Source organism: Cryptotermes secundus, unplaced genomic scaffold (assembly GCF_002891405.2).
Source record: "Cryptotermes secundus unplaced genomic scaffold, Csec_1.0 scaffold214, whole genome shotgun sequence".
Taxonomy (NCBI): domain Eukaryota; kingdom Metazoa; phylum Arthropoda; class Insecta; order Blattodea; family Kalotermitidae; genus Cryptotermes; species Cryptotermes secundus.
The window spans coordinates 219,898-238,389 of NW_019743149.1; the positions used below are offsets into that span (position 1 = coordinate 219,898).

Genomic DNA, 18,492 nt, shown 5'->3' on the forward strand with positions numbered 1-18,492 from the left:
TGAAGATGGAGGCGATACGTTCCTCCGAAACGTCGGATAACACCACATATACACGGTGCGAAATCCCAGAAGACTGCTTTCTTCGTGTATTATCTTATTTATTGACGCACCTTCCAATGTGCTTATCTTTATGTCCTCTTTGATTTTTCACTTCTTGTCCTCTCCTAGTCTCTTCTTTGGTACAAGAGGCCAGAAGTGGCCGCAGTACAAGGGACTTAGTCCCACCCCACTAGCAATAAAATAATGATAATCTCTCCTCGTACATTTCTCAAAAGTCTCATCCCAGGCATCTGTTATTCTGCTAATATCTGCCTCTGTCTATGCCCAGGTTTCTGCCACATACGTTAAAGCGGTTATCTTATATTGATGGGTTTAGTCCTTTAATTACGTCTGTTGACTGAAGCAAAACAGCATCTGAAATCACGTTTAATCTTATACCAGTTACTTAATTATTAAAATATGTATCGTGGAAATATTTCTTTTATAATTGGAAATTTTTCATATTAATAATGTTTTCGATGTGTTCGTTTCAAAGAAACATATTAGTGAATGTCTTAATATCCAGAATATTTTAATTTAAAAATTAGGGCAATGTACCTTGAGCTTTGCAGAACGTGTTGAGAAAAAACAGACGCCAACTTCCCAGTTAGCTTATTTTTTTTCTAATGATGCACGCTGTAAACGTAGTGGTTGAGGCACTGTGCTACAAGCCAGGAGGTCGCGGGTTCGAATCCCGATGAAGTCATTGGATTTTTCAGTTGACCTAATCCTTCCAGCCGCACTATTGCCCCGGGATCGATTCAGTCTCTAACAGAAATGAGTATCAGGAATCTTCCTGGGGCTAAAGGGCGGTCGGCGCGTAAGGCTGACAACCTGACCGCCATCTGTGAGCCGGTAGTCTAGAAAATGTGGGAGCCTCGACGTCTAACAACCCTATGGGCCTCCATGGCCTGTTACAGGGATAGCTTTATCTTTTTCATTTTCTCCAGATAAAATGTTTGTACCGCCTTAACTTGGTCTTTTTAAATTAGGTAATGACACTTTCTTCACTGAAGATATAACAGTTATGACGCCAGGACTCACTCATCAGAACTTCACTTACGAAAAGTACTATCTTCGTAACCACCGCTGTGATAACCTCAGTTCTTACGTTCATTTATAGAGACATAGAGGCATGACTGGTTTTAAAGTAAGAGAGACTGCAACGTGCTCCTTCTAATAACTGGTCTTGCTTCGCAGGATGAGAAATTTCATGCAGTATCCAACATGCCAACCATATCCGCCATATCCGTCACCATTACAATAACAACATTGCTGATGGTCCAGAGCGGCGGAGGTAGCGAAGCTGAATCATCTCTGACTTCCTCTCACAGGTAAAGCCAGGAGCAGGGTAATTATGTACGTAATGGAAGGATTGCGGTACTTATACTGCTTGACAGAAGGTTGCGAGGCTACACACATGCATTGAACTTACTTGTTTATTGGCGCTAAGGTGCTGCAACCATTTCAGTCAGAGCCTTTCCACTTCGCTTCTGTCCTCTGACTTACTTTCAAAAGTTTTCTTCGTCACTTTTCTATGATCAGTTTTAACCGCATGTGTGCGTGCGTGTTGCGGCGATCGCGTTATTGTTACTGAGACATTGCCTAGCAATGGAAGTCTCTGCAGAGCCGTTCCGTAGCAACGGCTGTAGTTGCTGGCTTACAAATCCTGACTTTCATCAGACGTGCGATAATATAAAATCAAGTCAGTTACACTGATTATACATGAATGAGTATGAGTATGAGGGGTGAACCATAAAAACCGGCCCTCGCACTGCGACCTTCAATCATCTATTGTGCTTCCCTTTTGGATTAACCCTTTATTAATTTAACACTTCGAATGAAATGTAGGACTTTATTTATGGGGGCGTCATAGAAGTCATTCATAAATCATGACTCTCAGAAGAAAAATTAAACTAAAATAACCCATTTCCTAATTTTAAAATCAAACTTAAAAACTTTAATTAAATTCTAGCAGTTGCATTTTCTCCACACCAGAGGGAATGGTTATGCTCTTATTAACGAAGTCCATGGGGAGCATACTTTTTTTTTTTGAGAAGCCAGTCAACAAATCTCCAAAATTTTGCAGAACCCGAAGATTCATTGGCCACCACTGCCCCCTATCCTGAGTTAGATTAATCCCTTCCTTGCCCTCCCATTGTGGGCTTATTTTTTTTTTTTCGTATCCGTTTTAATACTATCTTCCACTATCCTTCATCTAAACCTATGTTTCCAAGTAGGCCTTGTCGTTCGGGGGTTTCTATCAATATTTTCTACGCATTTCTCTTCTCTCCTCATTTCCCGACCATCGCATCATCCTTGCAATATCTGGCGAGGAGTACAAATTATGAAGATTTTTCACCTTTATTGACCGGGAAATCTTCAGATCTTATGTCCTCATTATGCAGCCATTTTTTCCCCAGCCTCCTGTTGCTTCCTTCTTCTGGACGCCAAGTTAGACTACCATTGTTTACCCGAAACGGATTTCGTAACGAAATGTCCTTTGCAGTTGATACAACGATAATGGAGCCGTAGCAAAGTCTCGAGAGCCTCATTTATGAGTACGAAGGAAATTTGATATCAGAACCAAAGCTTTCTGCATTTCTCCTCAGGTTCGACCCATATGAAAGTGTGCCAAAAACGTGGGATTCTCGTGGGCTTCTTCAGTGGTCTATTAAAAATGCAAGCCTGGCTTCGGCAGAGCACGACTTGGAGATTATCTCCCAGAAACGAGTCATATCAATCACCGACTTCGAAGCAGCCACTGGAGTAGTGGATCATGTTCTGCAGGTGAACACATCACTTTCATATTTCTTGGTGGTGTTTATTTGCCGTGTTACTACATGGGGAGTCGGAATAACTTAGTTACATATAGTGACTGACTATTGGCTGGAATACCAGGTTTTGATTCTCGGCGAGGGCAGAAGTTCTTTCTTTTGCACTATATGTAAAACACCTCTGAATTGTATTAAACTTAAACTCAATGGATACAGGAGCGTACGGTAGCGTAGTTTGTTGAGGCACTATGCTACAAGGAAGGAAATCGCGGGTTCGATTCTCAATGAGGTCATTGTATTACTCAATTGACCGAATACTTCCAGCCGCACTATAAGTAGCATGAATTTTCTTGGGGGTAAAGGGCGGCCGGCGCGTAAGGCTAACAGCCTCACCGCAATTTATGAGCTGAGTGTCTAGAAAATGTGTCAGCCTCGACTTCTGAGAACCCTATGGGCCTCCACGGAAGCTTACATTTCTTTTCACTTAATGGATGAAAGGTAACTTTTTCTGGAGTAAAGTGACTGAAACGTGAAGCTGAACATTCACTTCAATCTCTTGCTAACAAAAGAACTTGCTGACTTATATCCATACTCACACTTATATCTCTATGCTGTAGCAGATAATTAAGCAGAAGGGAAACTTTACTTCTACCTTGTTATCATTTGGCCGCTCCTTGCCATTTCATCATCTTTGGACGCAGGAAAGTTCTGAATGGAGCCCATGAACATGTCACTTTCATGAGCCATGCTGATCACGGCATCCATCTGTTCACTTGCTTAATTTGTGAATGTTGCAAATTTCAGTTCTTGAACCTGTCGTCTAAATTAGTGTCGTCAATTTGCCACCTGCATTATTCCTGGTGTTCATTTGGTCCATTTTATTACTAGATGAAGATGACTACTTCAGTACTTGAACCTGTAGTGTCACGAATATACTACATGTAACTAGCACCTGCTCTGATTTACATTGAATCTTGTTGCTGTAGATGAACTACTCCACACTTTCCACGGCCCGCGAGGATGTGAGTGTCATTGTGCGTAAGCTGGACGCTGTGCTGACTCGGGTGCGTCTGGCACCTGGAGAAAGTTGGAAGGGTGTCAAGCAACAGTTGGCCACATTCGTGCTCAACATGGAGCAAGAGCCTCCTGTAGCGGTTGCATTGGAAACAAGAGGGAGAAGTGGAGGCCTGGAAGGCAGCTCTCTGCACGCCATCAGGTCTGCATATGAAATTGAGTCTCCCAACGTAGACGTTGCCGTGCTTCTGCCTCGTCAGCTCACTACGCAGTTCTCCCATATTGCTCTTGCCATTTTCAGCGATGACAGTGCCTTCCAGGACCCAGCTCACAAGGCAAACAGCCGCATAGTAAGCATCAGTATGATCGGAGCCACAGAACTGCAGTATGGACAATACGTGGATATTGTGTTCAGACCTTGGGAAGATAAGGGTAACAAAACCTGTGTTTTCTGGGACTTCACTCTCGCTGGAGGAGCCTGGTCTGCTGAGGGCTGTGAGCTATTAGCCTCAGCTGACACTGTGCACGATGTATGTCGCTGTAAGCATCTGACGCACTTTGCGGAGATAATTTCACCACCTGGCATTGCTGTGGACCCCGCGCATAGACAAGTTCTGGACATTATCTCAGTAGTGGGGTGCTCACTGTCCCTTGTGGGGCTCCTTGGTATCTTCTTTACAGGCGCATCATTTCAGCAGTGGCGTGAAAATCTTGGAAACAAGATTCTGCTACATATGTCGACTGCTGTGTCAATCAACATGCTTACATTTCTAATAGTGGCCACAGGGTTGCTGCGCACATATGTTCTGTGCATGATATTCGGAGTTATGTTGCATTATTCTATACTCGCATCGTTCTGCTGGATGCTGGTGTCGGCTGGGCTGCAGTTCATGCGTCTAATAACAGTTTTGGGGTCTCAGCACATCTCCCATCTTCTCCTCAAGGTCTCTCTGTTCGCTTGGGGTGCACCCCTGCTGCCAGTTGCTGTTCTACTGTCTGTGGACTTGGGTAGCTACACACCTGATGGACGGGGGTTTTGTTACCCTGGCGGCCTTGGTTTTTATTTGGCTGTACTAACACCTGTACTTATGATTGTGACAGCCAATCTCATTGTGTTTGGAATGATACTACAGCGTATGTTCGCCGGTCATACAATACGACGTCACGTGCAATCAAAAAGAAAATTGGCAATGCGACAAGTGACAACCAGTGTGCTTCTCTTCTTCCTGTTGGGGCTCAGCTGGGTGTTTGGGCTGATGGCTGGCCTCAGCACACTGTGTGCCTACTTGTTCTGCGTCACTGCAACCCTTCAGGGCTTCGTACTGTTTCTCTTCTTCGTGCTCGGCGAGAAGAAGGCCCGCCACTATTGGACCCGTGGCAGTGCAATACGCAGGCCTGCCACCTCTACCGCAAGCACACCAGCTGAAAGGATGAATCTGAGAAGGAGGGAAGAGACAACGGGTCCTTGACAAGGGCAGGAGGAAAATTACAGCCAGAACCCGAGGACAGACTTTGCATTATTATCCATGACATTTTCAGAAGAGGTTCTTACAATACTACCGGTAATCTCACAAGTGAACCTGTATGTTGGCAAATAACGAGTTTTGTTATGTGGAACTGCGCTTTCTTCCCTTTATGACAGCAGTGCTGCAGAACATTCTTAATGAATTAAGTGAACCCATGAAACTGGCTAGGCTAATTAAAATGTGTTTAAAAGAAACTTGTAGCCAAGTCTGTCTTGTGCATTTCCTCTTCGTGAGCCGTCAAGAACAAGGACATGTTGTGGGTAACTTCAGCTTTCGCGGTTAAGCCACATTGGCATCTTTTAGCATTCATTGCAGTAGGAGGTGGGAAGTTGGCCATTATGTAGGTCATACGGTGAGTAAGGGTGGGGGAGGGCTACGATGCTATTCTCTGAGAGAGGCCCATATTGTTACGAAGAAAAGCTGCAGGATAATACATGACACCAGAATTTGCTCAGTTTGTGTTAACGATTGTAGTTTAAAAAAAAAATTTTTTTTTTTTTACAATCTACTTGACCACTGTAAGTAATAAGTAAATGTGATGGGTGATGGGTGCTTATGTCATGAAGGCGGCAGCTGCCCAGTGGCAGTACTCTACCTTTTAGTTACATAAGTCTTCTGGCCAGGTTGTCCTCAGTCGTCTTGCTGCTGGGTGCGGTTTCGTTAATTCAACGATTAGCGGGTTCTCGTGTCCTGTTATCCGAGTACGGTGTCTGGTGGCATGTTTTCTGGTCTCTTCCGTGATGATGGGTATGTTGAGATCGTTGTGGATAGTTCCGTTTGTTATGTACCATGGTGCGCCTGTGATTCTTCGTAGTGTTTTCGATTGGAATGTTTGGAGGATTTTGGTATCGGATGGTCGAGCGCAGCCCCACAGCTCGATGCCATAGGTCCATATAGGTTTTAAGAGTGCCTTGTATAACAGGGGTTTGTTCTCCAGGGACAATTGCGATCGTTTTCCTAGCAGCCAGCGCAGCTGTCTCTCTTTCAGAGTTAACTGTTGGCGTTTCTTTTTGATGTGAGTCCTCCACGTGAGTTTTTGATCTAGGTAAAGACCTAAGTATTTGACTTCGGCGTTGCGTGGTATGTTCCTGTTGTTTATTGTTATTTGCGGACAAGTGGTTCGGCGATTGGTGAAGGTGATTTGGACTGATTTCTCGTTGTTTATGCTCATGCGCCATTTGTGGAACCACTGTTGTAGGAGATTTATGTGGTTTTGTAGGTTTGCGGAGGCAGCTTAAAACAAAATACACCTTTCCACAGCTTCGACAGTGAAGTAAGTGAACGAAGTGTGGCTGCACAGCTTTTCCTCAGACTCTCCTTAAAATAATATTATCACTTCCAATTGGACAGCACCACCCTTCGCCCTGCCCTACTATTACCCCACACTTTCCGTGAAAGCAGTGAGTGCTGAAACGGAACTACTTTGACATAAAACCCTGAACGCCGAAGTTACATGATATATAAAAAAACTGTGTGGCTTTTAGTCCTCAAGCGAACTATACCGACTGAGCGACCGCCGCTTGTTGGCGGAGTTAGTGCCAACTTTAGCGGATAGAGAATATCGCGTGGTCAGCTCAATGGATTCCCACGGCAGTTAATCTCGGTTTTCTAGACCGGAGCCGCTACTTTTCCATTTAATTAGCTCCTTAATTATCCTCTCGAGGCTGAGTGAACCCCGTTCCAGAGCCACTACTTGTTAGAAATGTGGTAGCACCGGGAATCGAACCCGGAACCTCTGGATCTGTAGCTGTAGGAACTCTGACCACTAGACCACAGAGTCGGTCATCTACATGACATATGGGCAAGGAAATGCTCTATTGCCATTTCTTTTCAATTTTGCTTAAGGATATGCCCTTTAGAAGATCCAAGCAAATCAGGAGAGATTGAAATTGAATGGGACACAAACTTCCGCTCCATGATCGTCATATTCATCTGCCGGACAGAAACACACACACATACATATACGAATACAAAGGAGAGATATTGGCCCATGTAAGAAGTTTGTTCTACAAGTATACTGGAAATACGGTACGTACTTGCAATAGTATACACGTAATATTATGACCCCCCAGAATAGAGGAAAGGCTGTAAACACAAACCTACTTACGAGGGAGACTCAATAAATAGGTCACAAATTGATATAAAACGTAGAACACATATGATACGTGTGATAGCGCTACAACATAGCGAGAGCATCAATGCAGGGAGCAGCCCGTACGTATACCATCACAAGAATAACCTTATATACATCGCATACTGAATAATGAGCATAAACTCCGTAAGACGTTACTAAGGTCATGACTACACCACCTACCCCATGTGAGAAGATTCCGATATGCGGTCGCACGCAAGGCTGACAACCTTACCGCCATCTCTGAGCCGATTGTCTAGATAGTGTGGGACCCTTAACGTCTCACAACCCTATGGGCCTTCACGGCCTGCTACAGGGATAGCTTTACTTTTACTTACTTAGCTACTTCTGCGTGGCATCGCCATAGCTCAAGCGGTTAGTCGCTGTCTTCCCACCGCGGCGGCCCGGGTTCGATCCAGGGTCTGATCAAGTGGGATTTGTGTTGGACAAAGTGGCGCTGGGGCGGGTTTTCTCCGAGTACTTCGGTTTCCTCTGTCAATCTTCATTCCACAAAATTCTCCATCATCAGAATCACCAGGGGCAGGTACAATAAGCCAATCAGGGCCGCCGTGCCAAGTGGACCCAGTTGGACTCCACCCCCCACAAACGAATTCAAAAAGAAAAATTTTTAGCCACTTCCGCAACCCCATTTCAACCTCTTCATGAGCGAAACCTTTGCCACCTTGTTGTGAACCACTTTACGAGAAAAACGCTTCCAACAGTAAATATGAAACATTTCTTTATGAATATCCTTTGCATTGAGTTACTCTCCCATAAAAAAACGCACAAGAGAACGCTGCTCTTCGATAGCATATTGCTCAAACACCGTCGCACGTGCTACCAACAACATTTTTATATTAAAAATAAATGTATATACAAAAAAGACCTAGGCAATGCCCATCCGGCCCTCTGTAGTACAGTCCTATAAACGTCTTATCCTACTCATACTCCGAGGTTATGTGATTACACAATGTGGATACACTTACTCAGTAAGGCTGGCGAAGCTGCTCTGCAGATCCCATGCTGTTGCTGCAGTCTCGCTATGAGGTGGTTCGACTAACTGCTACGATGAGTTGGGCGTCTGCCCTGTGAAGTTTCACTAATAATATCGAGATAGCCTCGGGCATAGTGCCCGGTGGCTCCCCCTAAAATTGCCAATCAAAGGCTGTTGCGTATCCCCAACCTCAGGTATTTAACATTAACTAACATTAACATTAACTCGTCAGACTTTCTTCATACTTTTCAATTAACTGTAAGAGTTTACTACAATTGTCGCAACTGCTGGTTCAGCGTTTACAAAAGAGTCTTGCCACAAGTTGTGCAAACTGTGTTTACCAGCTTTATTCATTGCGATAGTTTGACTGGGCACCTTGGAGTTCTGAAGTTTAAAATCACCCTATGTGTACCATAAAGGCATAAAAGGTTGTCTTCGCTGAAGTCGCCAATGATTCGGAGGAACATGTTGTCTCAATCTTCAGGGATGAATAAGCCAAGCAAGAAACCAGCATGAAGAATGCAGGAAATAACGTTCAACGGTGTACAGGGCGTTATATTCCAGAAGATAGAACCGTTCATAACCACTCTCTCAATAACCACTCCTATGATAACTTGAAATCCTACAAAAGTAAAAACAATGCAGCCAACCCAACAACTTCTAAATTCTCACTATCAGAGAAACTCACTCAATGCTTATATTTTGTGAGCAGAATGCAGAGCAAAATCAAAATACAAAGATAGCTAACAAATTCTTCGAAAATTAGGCCAAGTTCAAATGTTTTGGAACGACAGTAACAAATCGAAAACTTAATTCATTAACATATATAAAAAGATGAAATCGTGGAACTCTTGCTATTATTAATTTATGGATAATTTGTCTTCCAATGTGCTATATGGAAACTTAAAAATTAAAGTATACACAGTTTTAACTTTACTTCTTTATATGGACTGGATCTTAAACTCTGACTTTAAGGGGAGAACATAGACTGAAAGTTATTGGAATCATCATAATGGGGACAATATTTGAACGTAAAAAGGACGAAATGACAGATGGCTGGAGGCAGAGACATGGAGTGGTTGTATTCATGTTGCACATTCATTCATTCAGCAATGACTCTGCAGCCCTTTGTTGGGCTTTGGCCTCTTCTTCAGTTACGTAAACCTTTTACATAGACGGTAGGACTCCTGGGACGAGTGATTAGCCCGTCGCAAGGCCGCTATCTACATACAGGACAACACAAACAGAATAAACACACACAGAGACATCCATGCCTTGAGTGGGATTCGAACTCATGATCCCACCGTCCAAGCGAGCGAAGACTGTTCGTGCCTTAGGCCACGCGGCCACTGTGATTGGCAATGTTGCACATACATCAGCATACGTTCACATTCCTACCCACACATGCGACTATATATGTAGATTAACATTTGCAATAATTTTATTATAATTACTTTTATCAAAATACTGTCTTCATTTGTAACAACATGTCGTTATACTCTTGTTAAGTTACCTTCTGGTATATAAAACAACTGCCTACGAAATGTTTAATCTTTATTAATCACTCTTTCTATATCTCGTCCTTTCCCAATAAATACTGTGGCCTGATACTTATCATAACTTAAGGCCTCGCAAACTCTTGAATATGTCCTCCTTAGTGGAGTGCTACCACTTCGCACTGAAACTTTGCTGCTGTTGCTGAGGGACACTACATTTTCGTTCTGATGTCTCGTTAGCGTGTTGCAGGACCCAGTTGGCTGTATAATTGTTCAGCGGCTGTGACGTCACGTCCCAAGCGCAGGGGCACAACGGCGAGCCCTGCAATCAGAGATCCGAGTGAGTCCTTGCATGGCCGCGCCATAGCTCTAGTGGTTAGTCGCTGGCTTCGCACCGCTGCGGCCAGGGTTCGTTTCCCGGTCTGGTCAAGTGGGATTCGTGGTGGAAAAAGTGGAGCTGGGGCAGGTTTTCTCCGAGTACTTCGGTTTCCCTTGCCAATCTTCATTCCACCAATTGCTCCACAATTACCCTCACCTATCATCTGGGGCTGGTACAATAGGCCAGTAGTGACCGCAGTACAAGTGACTTAGTCCCATCCCACTAGCATGTACGACAAATGTACGAGTCCTTGCATCAAAGGCGGGTAAAAACCCAAGGTCTGGGCCATGTTCCTCGACTTGTTAGACACGTCCCGCTTGTGGGGTATGACCCTCGGTTGGGTGGGTTGTGAGATACTTCAAATAATTTATATAACACTAATTCTGTGGAGCCCTTCTTGAGAAACCGCCACGTGTACAGCTACTCAAAAATTTCCCAACATTTCATGGAACCCGAAGGTTCATTACCGTGTTCTCAAGAGTCCTCCACTGGTTCATATCCAGAGCCAGGTCAATCCAATCCATACCACCCCAACGTATCTAAGATCCATTTTAATATTATCCACCCACCCCGCCTTTCAGTATTCACTAGTCCTATCCTGGCAACGGATTTATCACAGTCGCACTGTAACTTCAACTCAAACGTGAAGTCTTCTTTCCATTGCCTAATTCCTCTCTTGCCATTTCCGAAGACTCGACCCAAATTCTCTTCCGACTACTGCTCTGTATTACTACAGCTTCTGCGCTTCCAATCCGAATTCTCTAATCTAATCTCCCCAGCTCAAGTCAAAGTCAAAGTCACATTGACACTAACGGTCGGTCAATCAGTCAGAAAGTCTTGGTGTCGAGCCCCAATATCTATTACTCTTTGACAGTTACAGTCTTGTTTTTTGTGGGGCGCCCTCTCTAACGAGAGGACGGGTCTGTCTTTTGTATATGCTACTGGACCTTGCCAGCGCAGTCTTTCTCGGGTCCGAGTCCCTTGGGACTCGCGACCATATTTTATTGTCTCAGATTTGAGACTTCCCTTTATCGTTGACTCCTAAACTCGCAGGATCACGGTGGAGGTATTCGACCCCGCCTCCACACGGGTCTCAAACAAGTCAAAGTCACATTGCGACTGACGGTCAGTCAGTTAGTAAGTCTTGGTGTCGAACCCCATCTGGGGATGACCAGATATTTATTACTCTTTGACAGTTACGGTCTTGCTTTTTGTGGGGCGCCCTCTCTAACGAGAGGACGGGTCTGTCTTTTGTATATACTGCTGGTCCTTGCCAGCGCAGTCTTTCTCAGGTCCGAGTCCCTTGGGACTCGTGGCTATATTTTACCCTCTCAGATTTGAGACTTCCATTTTTGTCGCCTCCTACGACTCGCAGGGTCACGGTGGAGGTATTCGACCCCGCCTCCACACAGGTTTGGTCTATAACTACAAACAGACTCTCGTTACATAGCCTAGGGTCAGACCCCATAGGAAGCACCGTCTTCTCTTGTCGAGTTTTGTTGTGTTACCTAGCAACGCGTTATAGCACGGTCCACAGATATCACAGCTCCTATTGTTGCGTGTTCGCTGGAACGTGTATATTGAGTCGTTGCCTAGCAATTGGTCGATACGTCACAATATTAAAACTAGAATATGATAACTGTGCAAGCAGACACTGACTGAGGTACTTCCTTACGTACGATTGTACCTGGCAGTGAATGGGACAAAGTCCCAGTGAGGACGCGAGGAGGTTGGCGGTAGCCTGGCTGAGTCCGCGGGCCAGCACGTGCAGGAGACGTGAGCCCTCCATGGGACGGCCCTCGGTGAGGATCTGGGACAGAGCGAAGATGTAGTTATGGGCCAGCCGCAGCGTCTCGATCTTGGAGAGCTTCTGCTGGGAACTGGAGCGTGCGTTCTTCAGTGGAATCCGACTGTGGGAACATTTCATGTACGAGGGAGAGTCAGTAAATAGGTCACAAATGGAAGTAAAAAACGAGGTATGTTTTCTATGTGTATCACTAGGTAGCAGCACCGTCCAGGTAGCAGACGCGCATACACATTTTCGGACGCTGGTTTTAGTAGCCAAAATGGTAACTGTGCTTGAGGAGTATACCACCGAAGAGCAGCGTTCTCTTGTGGGCAAATTGACTCAGTGCAATGGATATTCATAAAGAAATATTTCCTGTTTAAGGTGGGAAATATTTATCGCGTAAAGCGGTTCAGTCTTGCCGGCAAACATTTCGCTGTTGACGAGGAGGTTGAAATGGAGGTGCGGAGGTGGCTGAGACAACAGCCAAAAGACTTCCATGCTGCGGGTTTCGACACACTGATAAAGCGATGGGTATCAGTGGTGGTGGAGGATATGTCAAGAAACAAATGTTATTTCCTGGTTCGAATATTACACGTCTTACTTTTTATTTTCAATTCTGACCTATTTACTGACTCTTCCTCGTACTATACAGTGGTACATCAGTTACCGTGGGAATAAAACATGAACAACACCGTCCCATGTTATTTTTTCATGTAGATGATAATCATCTTTAAGGAATTGGGATTTCTTAGAAAGTGCGATATAATTCAGTATCCTAGTGTACGATGTGTAAGGAAAGCACTTCTTCAAAATCCTGTTTCTGATATTTTCATTCACTTTATATTACGCTGTGCATGGGTCTACCCGCCCCTTTCTCCTTGAAATATTCGCCCCTTTTCGCGAGCCTTGCATTGAGATTGAGAGGGGACACTCTGGCGTTAAGGAGACTTGTTTCAATTCTAGTCTTGTTTGATATTTTAAAATCTCTTCTTTTTTCTACAACTGTCTTTCGTTTCAGTAGACAGCCGGTCGTTCTATCGTCTGTTGGGGTGAGTTTGTTTCGAGTATCCCATCTGCTCGGCCATATGCTCACTTGCTAGACAGACGCTGGGTGAGGCCATTTTGGTTCCCGTTTCCTTTTATGGTCGTTAAATCAACAGAGAGGAGAGGGGTAGGGTGTGTAAAGATGGGCCCAAATGGACCATGTGGCCCACTCTCCCTCCCTTCCTGTTTTTATATAACTGGGTATTTTCGACTGGTGGCTCAGACTGCAGCCACCTGCTCACGCTGGTTTCTCACTTGTGGATTGTTCTACCATGAAGATGGAGGTGATACGTTTCTCCGAAACGTTGCTTCACATAAGATCTACACGGTGCCACATCCCAGAAGACGGCACTCTTCATGGTCACCGCCTTGTAGACCTCAAATCTTACATAGTAAATATATTGACTGAGCTATCCTAGTTCTTAAGTTTAAATAACATTGCGGAATGTAGACCCGTTGATATGCGACGACTGTACAGCGACCGTTGCTGGGCTGCGGTCCGCAAAAAAAAAACTGAGGAATGGTGTTTTCTGTACGATCCGCTAAGCAACACTTGAACAGCAACAGAGGAACCGTGTTTTCTATGTGGTCCGTGCCGAGATGTTATACGCAGGATAGTTGGAGCAATAAGTTAATTGTGGAACAGTCGCCAGCCGGTAAAAAGATGAGCACGGAAGTAGAGGGCATTGTTGGATCTTTCACCAGGCAACGACTGGTGAAGAGACAGCAGACTGAGAAGACGTCGTATGTGCTATAGTGAACAGCAGATTGTTTGAACTAGCCATAGTTCTATAGTTTACCTGTGGTTATAAGTAACAATGTTAGATCACTTATTGTTATTTGCAGGTTCTAAGGAAATGACTAGCAAAGCTCAACTCGAAATTCAAAGGGGTACTGAAGAAACGTGGGTTTTAGCAGTTTAGTTCTCTACTGCCTGAAACAGTTTTTTTTTCTTGCCACTACAGCCCCAGTGGGCCTAGGCCTACCTCCATGAACTCCTCCGTTCACTTCGGTTTTTCTAGATCTTACACATTCGGTAGGACTCCTTGGGCGGGTGATCAGCTCGTCGCAAGGCCTCTACCTGTACACAAACACAGAAAAACGCACACACACACACACAAACTAAACATCCATGCCCTAAGTGGGATCAGAACCCACGATCCCGGTTTCCAAGCGAGCGAAGGTAGTACATGCCTTAGACCGCTCAGCTACCGTGACCGGCGCCTGAAACAGTTTACAGGGCTGAAAAGTACAGCCTTCTGAAATGTGACGCTGTTTAGTCCGCTAGAAGTTCAGCGACGTTTGGAAGGAACGTGCAGCTACCTCCCACATCTTCAGGTTCGAGTTTTTCTTTCTTTCTTCTGCCTACTTCTTGCTGGCTGCTGGCTTCTCCTAGTCTTCTATCCTGATGACGGAGACCATTTGTTGCTCCGAAACACCGTAAATTTCTACCGGAATACGCAACGCTACATCCAAGAATACTCTTAAGCTTTCCAGTTACAATTCTGAAAACGTCAAATGTAAAGGTTTAGAAGACCGGATTTTGTGAATATATTTATCGTTTGATATTGTCACGTGTATGAGTGACTGTAGACAAGGTTTTGCCTGGTAATTGGATTTAATGAACACTTACAGATCGTAATTACAAGTAACTATACCGCTATCGCTAATTCATTACAGCACGAATTAAACCTTCTCAGTCTGCTGTATCTTCACTAGTCGTTGTCTAGTAACGGCTTCCAACGCCGTAACTTCCTCAGCTTCCGTGTTCACGCCCCTAATGCCTGGCGACTGCCTCCGAACTAACTAAATTCCATTTAGGGCTGAAACATGTGTAGAAAGTGAAAGTGCAAGAAAGAAGGAACAATCTGTTGCAGTGCTGACGGACTGTGTAGTATATAAACAGTTTTAGATATCGTAATGCAACAGGATGCATGTAATATTTGAGTGTAATTCAGAGTAATATGGCGAAGTACCACACAGCATTTAAGAACAGTACAATATAGGGTACAGGATGGTGTGGTAGCTCAAGTAGGTGTAGCAACTAGGCTATAGGTTGGACGACTGGGAGTCGTGGTTCGATTCGCGATAGAGGCGTAAATCTGACTACTCACATCCATCTCGTTCCGACTTACGATCTGTGGAGCTATACATCCACTCCGCCATACGTCTTCATAGCTTTGTGCTTAATTAATTACGGTCACGGGTAATTTTACCTGTACTTTTATAACACGTAAATATTCTAGAACAAAACAGGGCATAAGAGCAGAGTACAGAATAAGATTTATGAAAAGTTCAATATGGCATGTAACTACACAGTACAACACGGGATATACACGTAATATGACACAGAATGCAGCGTGTAGGAGCAGAATACAATATGTAACCATACAGGACAATTCGGCACCAAAATTCGCAGTGCAATGTTATGATTGAGTACAATCTGGGACTTAAAAACTTTAAGACAACTTTAAGATACAGAATGTTTAACGACGCAGTATATAATATTCCAGTTCAATACAGAATGTAACAACATTGCAGAGCACAGGACTCAACGAACGGTTTGTGAAAGGTTACGTACAGAGAAAGTACATTCAACACGTAAGTCGGTTTAAAAATCGACAGCGACATATCATAATCTCACTGAGTTAGTCCTCAGTCCCTCCAGGAAAATGTTGGGAATGTTCCTCACATCAGGACACCATAGCTTCCTTCCACATCCTTTCAATTCATTTTGTCATTAGCCATCTTGACATTAGACGATATGTAGCCTGAGTTACTGATAGAATCAAGTAAGCTCTACATATGGTGGCATGAAGACCCGTTGATAGGCAACGACCGCGAAACAAGCAACTATACAACGGCCGTTGCTAAGTAATGGCTCCTCAAACAAGGATTTTTTCGGCTGAAAAAAATGCGCTGCAACAGAGGAACGATGTTTCTACGCCGTCCGTGCCGAAATTTTATAAGCAGGACAAGTTAGTAGTCGGTATGATGGTGAGTTAGTTAGGTAACCGCTATGGTTTAGTTGTTATGAGCTGTTATTGCGAGAAGTTGGTAGCTGAGGTCAGGGACAGTTCGGGACCCAGAGGAAGGGGAACGTCCGTCGTTGGAAGCCGCTACCAAGCAACTGTAACAGACTGAGAAGACCTAGTGTGTCCTATAGTGATTTGTGAATTGTGTAGAATTGCGAGAGCATAATCCTTACGTGTACTTACGAGCTGTAAGAGTCCAATAAATCCCATTACCAATCCAAACCCCGTCTATAGTCACTCATACACGTGACAATATGGAGAAGTACAGGAATAAAATGTTTCAGTATGACACGATATGTAGCGGACAGAACGAAGAGTAGGTGCACATCACAGAATGTAAGGGTATACTACGGCGCAACAGGATATAGTGACACTCTTACAGGTAGACTTTTCGGTAACGAGACAATACATTAGGGTATACACGGACCAGAAGCGTACAACATAGCATGTAAGGACACAGTAGAGCGCAAGTTGTTATTACGTAAAGATGTTGCATAATAGGTCTATAATATCTGAGGATAATAGAAGAAATACGAAAAATATCCGGAAAGTAAAGATACAAAGTCCAGAAAATATTTGTAAAGCATCTGTTTTTGGATTCACTTGTAGCACTTTTACACCATACCTTTATTTACTTTTCTACAAAGTTACCATGGATCGCAATGCAATTAGCGAGCCTGGGAATTAGTAATTTTAATCCAGCGCCGCAGAAATCCCCCGCCCGCTTTTTAGCCATGGAGAACATTTCTTGACACTTCTGGACATTGCTGATGAATGAAGAAAGCAGTCTTCTGGGATTTGGCACCGTGTATATGTGGTGTTAACCGACGTTTCGGAGGAACATATCGCCTCCATCTTAAGGGTAGAAGGAAAAATATAAGAAATCCGCAAGCGAAGAGACCGTGAGANGGTTACACGTCTGTCAGCACGAATATTTTCATCAGTGACAACGGATGACCTTCCATTCCTTATTCCTTCATGAACGTCACTTCTTCCCGCTTCAAATTCACGGGACCATTTTGCCACATTTTGCCAGTTCACAACATCTTCACCGTAAACAGAAACAAATTGGCGATGAATTTTAACAGCAGTTTCTCCTTTCACGCGAAGAAATCGAATTACTGCACGAACCTTACATTTGGCGGGATTCTCAATCGACACGGCCATTCTAAGCACAACGCTGCCATGACTGCCATCGGTCATACGGTTGCTATCTCACATGGCAGCGCTGCCATTTCTGAAGAAAGAAAAAAGTCCCTTGCATTTTTACTGGACGTGTATCTTTACTTTCCGGATATGCCCGTAATCTAACGACACGGCAGAACGTAGCGTATGAAGTTAACACTACATTAGTGTATGTGTGTGTGCAAAACAGACAGGAAAATGTCCAATCAAAGAACATGGAAATATAGTAGTACTAAATCCAGGATCACAGTAGGATACAAGATGTAGCAAGTTGAAAAAGAACACAGGACCCATGTTCGCACCTTCTGAGCCGGTCCAGCGCCGCGTTCAAGCCGTGCATCCTGTGACGTTCCCTGGCGTTCGCCTTGTTCCTGCGAGGGTCTTGCTGCCGTCGCTTAGTACCGCTCTCCATGTCTGACAGGTGTCCACTCCACTCAATTAGCGCGATGCACCTCTATCTGCCATATTGACAACGAGGCGAGGCTACACGCTGCGGACGGTTTGGTTTGCCTTGCCTTCTTTCTTATGGGCTGTTATTGAGCGACGCTTCCTCTAATTCAGACTACATAGCGTCGAATGACAGGATGAATAAATGAACAATGAATTGTAAAGGGCGATGACGATAACAGTCCTGCCCTAATTTGAGGTACAGACAATCGTAGTTATATGCGAATCCCTTGTTGGCCGTGCAAGACAGGTAGGGGGAGGGCACAGTAGAATATTGTTTTGATGGGAGAGGAGTGCGAGGGTAGAAGGGAAAATTATACTCTATTTATAATATTCCAGCAATTTCACTTTCGAACACAATTTCTGCATAAACTGAGAAGTACCTGTACTATCCCAGACTTACTTACTCATGGAACTGAGCCCTTCTTGAGGAGCCGCCAATTCTGCAGCTTCTTAAGAATTTCCCAGCATTTTATGGACCCTGAAGTTTCATTACCGTTTTCACAAAAGCCCTCCACTGGTCACTAACCTTAGCCATATCAATCCAATCCATACAATTCCTTCCTATCTCTCTAAGATCCATTTCAATACTATCCACCCACCTACGCCTTGGTCTTTCCAGTGGTCTCTTTCCTT

The 18,492-nt window shown here is 44.2% G+C and overlaps 3 protein-coding genes across 4 annotated transcripts in view; 1 reads left to right on the forward strand and 2 right to left on the reverse strand.

Moving 5' to 3' along the window:
* The window catches only part of LOC111873784 (adhesion G-protein coupled receptor G2), an 18,633-nt gene extending 12,639 nt beyond the window's left edge, over positions 1–5,994 (forward strand). For both annotated transcript variants that reach the window (XM_023868744.2, XM_023868745.2), the window contains exons 2-4: positions 1,240–1,373; positions 2,652–2,829; positions 3,803–5,994. In XM_023868744.2, coding sequence (XP_023724512.1) covers positions 1,267–1,373; positions 2,652–2,829; positions 3,803–5,299 — 1,782 coding nt within the window. In that variant the 5' untranslated portion in view covers positions 1,240–1,266 and the 3' untranslated portion in view covers positions 5,300–5,994. The remainder of the gene's footprint in view (positions 1–1,239; positions 1,374–2,651; positions 2,830–3,802) is intronic.
* LOC111873785 overlaps positions 1–9,640 on the reverse strand; it is an 85,174-nt gene extending 75,534 nt beyond the window's left edge. The window contains exon 1 of the mRNA XM_023868746.2: positions 8,474–9,640. The gene's annotated coding sequence lies outside the window, so the exon portion shown is untranslated. The remainder of the gene's footprint in view (positions 1–8,473) is intronic.
* A 133-nt stretch (positions 9,641–9,773) lies between these two features.
* On the reverse strand, positions 9,774–17,890 carry LOC111873779 (neurogenic differentiation factor 4-like). The gene is made up of 3 exons (XM_023868728.2): positions 17,712–17,890; positions 12,044–12,266; positions 9,774–10,299 (listed from the first exon to the last, which is right to left on the reverse strand). The coding sequence occupies exons 1-3, from the start codon at positions 17,819–17,821 to the stop codon at positions 10,147–10,149; spliced, it is 486 nt and encodes a 161-aa protein (XP_023724496.1). The 5' UTR covers positions 17,822–17,890; the 3' UTR covers positions 9,774–10,146.
* Between the last annotated feature and the right edge of the window lie 602 nt (positions 17,891–18,492).